At 54.9% G+C, this 7,780-nt stretch overlaps 1 protein-coding gene across 1 annotated transcript; it reads left to right on the top strand.

Annotated features, from left to right (window-relative positions):
- Positions 1-273: 273 nt before the first annotated feature.
- On the top strand, positions 274-4,698 carry GLYCTK (glycerate kinase; the record flags this gene model as incomplete). The annotated part of the gene is made up of 4 exons (XM_008944557.1): positions 274-560; positions 1,013-1,164; positions 2,982-3,157; positions 3,797-4,698. Coding segments are annotated over exons 1-4 (1,517 nt in total), but the record flags the coding sequence as incomplete, so codon positions are not given.
- Positions 4,699-7,780: the final 3,082 nt, after the last annotated feature.

The following is a 7,780-nucleotide window of genomic DNA, read 5'->3' as shown; positions in this document are numbered from 1 at the left end:
AGGGGGTGTGGAGGGGATCCGGGAGCTGATAGGTAGTTTGGGTGTGACATTGTCCTTCCCTCCCTTCTGCCTGGGAGAGGTTTGAGAATGCTGTTGGTAGGGCACCTTAATCTAGAGGAAATGGGAGCTAGAGCTCCACGGTCCATGTTTTGTCTGTGACAGGCCCATCTCTTCTGCTGGTGAACGCTCTGGTTTTCCCTTGCCGGCTGGAGGCTGCCAGCTGCCTCGGCTCTCGAAGCCTTGCCTGTGCCACGCGAGCCCCCCGCGGGCAGCATGCCCCTCCAGGAGCACGCCCTGGCCCTCTTCCGCAGCGCCGTGGGCACCGTCCGCCCGGCGCCCATGCTGCAGAGGGCCGTGAAGCTCCAGGAAGACGGGTGCCCGCAGCTGCTGGTGAAGGGCCGGGCCTTTCCAGTGAAGAAGGACCTGTACCTGGTGGGTTTTGGAAAAGCTGTGCTGGGGATGGCTGCAGCAGCAGAAGAGATCCTGGGAGACCACCTCACTCGGGGGATCATCAACGTGCCGCTAGGCATCCAGGGGAGCCTGCAGCGAGCGGGAATGCAGTAAGTGGGGTTGTGCCTGGGCAGTCTGGGGGGCGTAGGCTGCCAGATTTATCTTCTGTGGGATCGTGGAATTGTTTCGGTTGGAAGAAAACTTTAAGATTATCAAGTCTGACTGTTAACCCAGCACTACCAGCTCATCACTAAACCGTGTCCCCAGGCACCACACCTACACGTCTTTTAAATATCTCCAAGGATATTGCTGTGAACCCCTTCGCTCCTTTCCAGCTGCTCTCACACCACCCTGGTCTTCAACTACCATCACACAGCAGTGACATCAGTGACACAGTCCATCTCTTGCACTGGACACATTGCCCTGGGGAAGAGACACTCAGCAAAGGCCACCTTCCTGTCCTGGTCGCTCGCTGTGCACCAGGCCCATTTGCCTGCTGAGTGGCAGCCTGCCTGTTTAAGTGCACATGTTGGTGATGTGATTGCCTCTCTTACCTTACCAGGGAGATGCTCCTGAAGCCACACAGCAAAATCCAGGTCATTGAAGGTGCCAGGAACAACCTCCCAGATGCAGAGGCTCTGAAGGGAGCAGTTGCCATCAAGGAGCTGGCCGAGAGCCTGACTGCAGATGACCTGCTCCTTGTGCTCATCTCAGGTAGCATGGGGATCCCAGGGAATGGGCTCTGCTGAGGGCCCTCCAGCTGCCTGTCCACATATGGCCATGCAGCAGGGAGTGCTCTGCCAGCACTTTCAGAACTGGCACTTGCACCTCTAAGATTTTTCCTCTCCCTTCCCCTGCCTGCCTTTCTCCAGGGGTGCAGCAGGGGAGCACACGGGGATATCTGCTGCCTCACAGCACTGGGAAGAGGCCGAGCTGTGCAGGCTGGTTCCTGCAGTTGTGCCAGCGCTGTGAGGTGGCACCTCTGGGCACAGCCTGCCAGTGACACTTGCCCTTTGGCAAGGAGACGCTTTCCTCCTGCCCCCTCCTTTTATTTGGGGACGCGCACTTGGAGACGCAAGCACTTGGTGGACTTGCACGCTCCAAATTCCTACAGGTTTGTGATTCTGTAAGCTGAGATTGGAGACCAAGCCTTCCCAGGCCTTTGCTGCTTCCTAGGCAGTGGAAGCGATGTCCCCAGGTTCCCTCCCACCCAGTGAGCTGCACACCTTGCAGGGTCAGCCGTGAACACCCCCGGGCCTGGCTGCTGGGCCCCCAGCCACCCCTTAGCCCAGGGCTGTGGAAGGAAGGCGGATGTTATGCATCAGAGGGATGCAATGATGCCACCCCAGCTGGAGCTTAGTGCAGTGAGCAGGTGTTGCAGGGCAAAAGCACGCAGGGGCTTGGAGCAGCTCTGTGGCAGCCCTTCAGTCTTCCCTGCTCTGTGATTTTTCCTCTGGTTCCTCTGTGGATGCTGCAGAAAAAATAGTGCCGTTAGCTAACGCCCAAGGGCTGGGCTGGCATCTAGCTGTGCATGCTGGGGATTCCCCTGGGCTTCCTCCTGTCCTTCAGCTACCAGGATCTCTGGCAGCCCCTCAGGGAGCCTGTACAGGATCTCCCTGGGGATGCAGCTCCCTATGCATGTGTACTCCCACACAGCCACCGGTCCCCAACTGCTCCTGCCTCTCAGCTAGATCCTTGGCTATTGACTGAAACACAGGCATTTGCATTTGTTTTTCTTGCTCATCATGTTTTATTGATGCTGATTTGTCTCAAACCTCTGAGCAGACTCTGCCTTTTGACAGTAGCTTTCAGCTGTACTTCCATGCACATTCACTCTCTGCTCAGATCTTGCTCCTTTCCAACTCTGTATTTTCTATTCATTCCACTTTTCCATTATAACCATTTTTTCTTGCCTTCTTTTCCACATTTCCCATGCCTGCTTGGATCAGCCAGGATTCCCATTGCTGAGGCATACTTTGGCCTTTTGTGACTCTCTCCCATACCTTTCCTCCCAGGCCTAGATGGGTGCAGTACAGCAGTTTCCAATCTTGCTGCAGCCATAGCTGGTGTTTTTACACACTGTCCTGAATAAGTGGAGCCAGCAAAGCAGGCAGTGTCTCCATCTGCTTGGTGTGGCACGAGTCACAGAGCCCATGCTCCCTGCTCACCCATCCACACAGACCTTGAAAAATCAGTGTGACAACACACTAGTAGCCTGATGTAGCTGGGACAGTAATTGCTGGCCCTTCTGTCATCCCTCCAACACCATAGGTACACGGTACCCTGAGCTGGTGAGGCTTACACTGACCCAGTGAGGTGTAGCTGGCTGCAGACCGTGTAGAGCAGCAGCGATTAAAACCCAGTGGTGAAGCAGACCAGGTTGTCTAGAGATGTTATCAGAGTTCCCCAACCACCTCTACCTTCCTGCTGCACGCTGGTGAGGGAAGAGGAAAGGCTTAAGCATTGAACAGCCTTTCTTTCCTCCTGCCCCCCCTCATCCTGCTCTCCTTGCCATTTCTTCTGCATCCTAGGGGGTGGATCAGCCCTCCTGCCTGCTCCCATCCCACCCATCCTCCTCGCAGAGAAGGAGAAGCTCACAAAGGCGCTGGCTTCCCGAGGAGCTGCCATACAGGAGCTGAATGTTGTCCGGAAGACTCTGTCCTTGCTGAAAGGTGGAGGGCTGGCCCGGCTCGCATATCCTGCACAGGTAACCAGGGGAAAGCCCTTGCTGCTAGCCCAGAGATCACCCAGCCACCCTCAAAATAGAGTTTTAATCAACTGGCCTGAGTGTGCTTGCAGGGTTTTTCTTCATCACTGAGTGAGCAACCTTTGCACACTGTTTTGGGATTCCATGGGTCAGATTTCATTGAGGACCTCAACTCTAAGGACAACAGAGGTGTAAGAGGGGGAATTCAGACTCTGCAAATGTCAGCATCCCATCAGACCACTCTCAGCAGACCTCAGCACTCACCTCCAATGCGCTAGTGCTCCACCACAGCACTTTCAAGGCTGGGTCCAGCCCTTGGTTCACGTGGGGGCTGTTCTCAGCGTGTGCCATTGCCAAACCCACACTAGGTTATCTGCCTAGCAACAATTGCAGTGTCACAAGTTACACCTTCCAATGTGATGCTCCAGCATCAAAGGACGTTTTAGATCTGTGGGTTTGAAAACCGCAGGATAACTCTCAGGTGATCATGCAACAAAGATGGGCCAAGGTCTGCCCCTGTTTTCACCTGCTTTGACATGGTGGTGGCACAAGCGTAACTCAGAGCGGCGATTATGCCAGGACTCTTGCATGGCCAGCTGTGTGGCTCCCAGAATAATCTGCAGATGGTTTTCTTGGCAGGTGGTGAGCCTCATCCTTTCTGATGTGATTGGTGACCCCTTGGACATCATAGCGAGTGGCCCCACCGCTGCCAGCTCCCACAGCCTTCAAGACTGCCTTCAGATACTCACCAAATACAACCTGCTGCACAACCTGCCCAAGTCAGTGGAAATGGTCCTGTCCAGCTCTCCCACCAAGCCCACTGCTCCAGAAGACTACTCCCACGTCTGCAACGTCATCATCGGTTCAAACACGCAGGCTTTAGACGAGGCCAAACGCCAGGCTGAGGGCCTGGGCTACGCAGCTCTGATTCTGAGCACTTCAGTCTGCGGGGAAGTCGGGCGCGTCGCCACACTGTACTGCCAGCTGGCCCAGCTGGTCTGCCTGGGCCTCGCCGCCCCCCGAGACGGGCTCCTGAGCAAGCAGGTGAGGGCTGGCCTCCTGCAGCTGGCAGCAGAGCTGCAGGTCCCGGGCTTGAACCTCGCCGAGTTCCTGGAGGCTCTGCGAGGGTTAGAGCCTGAAAAACCAGTCTGCATCCTGGCCGGCGGAGAAACCACGGTTCGGCTTCGAGGAGCCGGCAAGGGAGGGAGGAACCAGGAGCTGGCCCTGCGCGTGGGGCTGGGGCTGCACAGGGCGTGGGCTGCGGGGGCCAGCAGCCCCTCGGGGAGGTGTGAGCTCATCTTCCTCAGCGCGGGGACGGATGGGCAGGATGGGCCGACGGAGGCAGCGGGAGCCTTCTGCAGCCCCAAGCTGGTGGCAGAGGCGCTGCGGGAGGGCCTCGACGTGGAGACCTTTCTCAGCAACAACGACTCCTATACGTTCTTCAGCCAGTTCCAAGGTGGGCATCACCTCCTGGTGACAGGCTTGACAGGCACCAATGTCATGGACATCCATGCCCTTTTGATTCGAGGCACGGAGAGATGGTGAGAGCCCCCTCTGCAGCTATCCAGATGCATTTAGTTAGGACGGGGGACAAATGAAGGCATCAACACTGCAGACTAACAAACTACTTGAATTACAGCTCACTGTCAAGGGTGCTAATGTCTTTGACAGAGGGAATCCACTAACCAGACACACAAGTGGATGCACACAGCCAAAGCGAGCACTTGCAATTGGGATCAGAGGAAGGCAAGAGGTCACATTACAGACATGGAGGCTAGATTTAACAATTCTGCTGTGAGCCACCACTCTTGTGACTACTTCAGCTACAGTTAAAAGATGTGAGGAAATTTAGGCCATGGTAAGATTGCCAGAGAGCCCTCACTGCAGCTCTTGCACCTCCAGTGCCCCCAGCTCAAGAGCAGCTCAGAAGGATGTAAAAGCAATAGCAAGGCCTGGCCAGCTGGAAGCATGGAGCTGCTGGTGGGATGCAGTGGGAAGGGGGCACCCAGCACCCATGCACCAGCACAGAGCCCTGCAGCTCCTCCCACACCCCAGTACCCAAAGTGACACGGAGACCCCAAGGCCAGTATGATACACACCCAGCAGCATGCCTGAGGAGCACATTGGCCAAGAGAAGCGTTTGGTCCCAGACACATGACAAAAGCAGCACCGTGCCAAAAACAGCAGCACACCTTCACTGTGCAGAAGGAAGGGGATGAATGAGGTGCAGTGGCAAGCCAGCTGAGTGGAATCCTCCTCTAGCCTCCACAGACACCTTCCCTGCTGATCCCTCTCCATGCCAGCAGCATGTATGCTGTGAGCTTTCATAGTGATGTTTTCTAACTGCCTAGAAAACAGTCCTGCATCCATCCCGAGCCACTGACTTTTCTGTACTGAGGCAGAAGTCACTGTCACTCTGATTAACTCTGCTAATTCCACAGAACAAAAGGCAAGGAAACCTTCCTGCTCCACTTTCCTGACCCACACTGCTGAGCTGATCAAAGGGTAAAGCTGCCAGAGCTGTGCTTTGACAGGGAGCTGTTCCCTGCATGTATAAGGATGTGGTGCTTATTGTGGTTTCATCACCTGCTGCAGGACAATGTGTGGGAGAGTGGAGATGGGTCAGGTTTCCCAGGATGTGGAGCCCTCAGTGGGGCTGGATTTCAGAAGGGCTCTGCCTGTAGCAACAGGCACAGTGATGCTTTTGGCTAGATATTCAAAGGACTTTGACTCAGCAGCCAGTATGACCCAACACGTCCGACTCCTTTTGAATATCTGCCTGTTGGTTACAGAGCCTAAGTAGGAGCTGAGCTCCTTTGAAAATCCAGCCCTTATTTAATAGGACACGCTTGGTTTAGACTCTTGCCAGACAGACCTACTCTGTGTGGCTGATCTCATCTCATGACATAAATACACCGTCCTGCCAGCACCATGAGCCGTGGTGTCTCACTGAACAGTCGTTCTGTGCCCCACTCCAAGATGGATCGGGGGGTGGATTTTTGAAGAGGATGCAACACCTCCTGCTTCAGATTCGAAGCCAATATCTATCAAGTAGTGGTATCAGCAGGACCATCACAGGGCCCAGTATCGATGCCAGGCTGGCAGCTGGACTGTCTGGGCCACAGCCCAGGCGGAGTGTCAAGGCACAAGCCTGGGGATTTCAAAACTCTGGTCTTACCCTGGTGGTTCAAACTCATCCTCGCATCTCATTTGTCCTCTGAGTCTGAAGGTCTCATAACATGCCTGAACTCGCTCATGCTGGCAAACAGCTTTGAGATCTGCTGGGGAAAACCTGCCAAGCATTCTAAAGCTCACTGTGCCCCTGTAGTGTCAGGTGGCAGTTGTGCAGGAGAAGCTGCTTTGTGCTGTGCGCTCTTCTCCAAAGGTTGCTGGCAGGTCACCTCCTCCGTGCCCGGCATGCCAGCACCGTGGGGGCACCAACCCATGCAGTGAAACAGCCAAGAGCACGGGCTGTGGCCAGCACGACTGGCTAAAGCTGGCTCCAGAATGGTGTAAATGCTTCCCATCCAATTCTGCTCCAGAGTGACTCTGGTTTTGGGCTGGGGCACCTGGCAGAAAGGTCACTGGCATCTCCAGCAGCGGGCCAGCCTGGGCACACTGTCACAGGACCACATTGCCAAGTGCCACGCTAGCCCTTGGAGCTGCTGCTTGTGCTGCATCACAGTCAAGTTGAGAAGACCTTGGGCTGGCACTCAGTGGCCTCTCCTGGGAAATGCCTACCACATATACCCCACACAGTGTCCTTGCCCTCTGAACAGTGGCTTTTCTCTAACAATTAAGAAGAGTTTGTGCTGGTGAGGAGAGGAGGCTAATAAAAGGTTTGTTGAAAGGATGGAGCTCTTTTGAAGTGCACTTCACAGCTCCATTGCTTGGTCTCCACATATGGTTTTCATCCTTGTGCCTTCTTTTCTGATGAGGAGATAACAGGACAGGGGAGGTTGACCAAGGACATTCCAGTCACAGAAACACTTTTCCTCTTCAGATGCTTCTACCTGGATAGATCAAAGCTCCATTTCAGAGGGATTGCTTGGGTAGACCTTGGTGATCTTCTGCCTAGGGAGAAAAGGAGCTTTGCAGCACATGCACCTGTTACAAAAAAGGCATAATTTTGTTCCTCCAGACAGTGCTCAGCGCAGAGCTGCCTGTTGCTGCTCCAGCCCAAAGCCAGCTCCCTCTGACCTGAAGCCCCTCTGCTGACGGTGGAAAACCCCACGCATGAGCCAGCGTACATTTGGGGCACCCTGGTTGGGTTTTGCAAGGATTTGTGAGATAACAGTTGCATCTAAAGACACAACAACATCACTTACCTGCCAAGTAACCAAGCGCCTCTGGGCTGTCAGAGCCTGCCAGGAGCAAAGACTTTCCCTCTGGAAACTTGAGTGAGTCACCAGAGCAGGGCTTTGCAGCTTGCCCATGCTGTCCTGGATGGGCTGTTAGCATCATGTGAGTGCACCCAGGCAAATGAAGAAACCCAGAGTGCCACTGTGGTCACACCAAGTGATCCCAGTGTGCGGGCTGTGCTGGGACCAGCACCACACAATCCTGGCTCCAGGATGCTTGCACCTAAGGAGACGGAAAGAGGGAGGCCAGTAAGAGCTGTTG

The sequence above is a fragment of the Merops nubicus genome, unplaced genomic scaffold (genome assembly GCF_000691845.1).
Source record: "Merops nubicus isolate BGI_N331 unplaced genomic scaffold, ASM69184v1 scaffold41467, whole genome shotgun sequence".
Classification (NCBI taxonomy): Eukaryota; Metazoa; Chordata; class Aves; order Coraciiformes; family Meropidae; genus Merops; species Merops nubicus.
The sequence above is the reverse complement of the archived record's forward strand: the minus strand, read 5'-3'. Positions and strand labels throughout refer to the sequence as shown.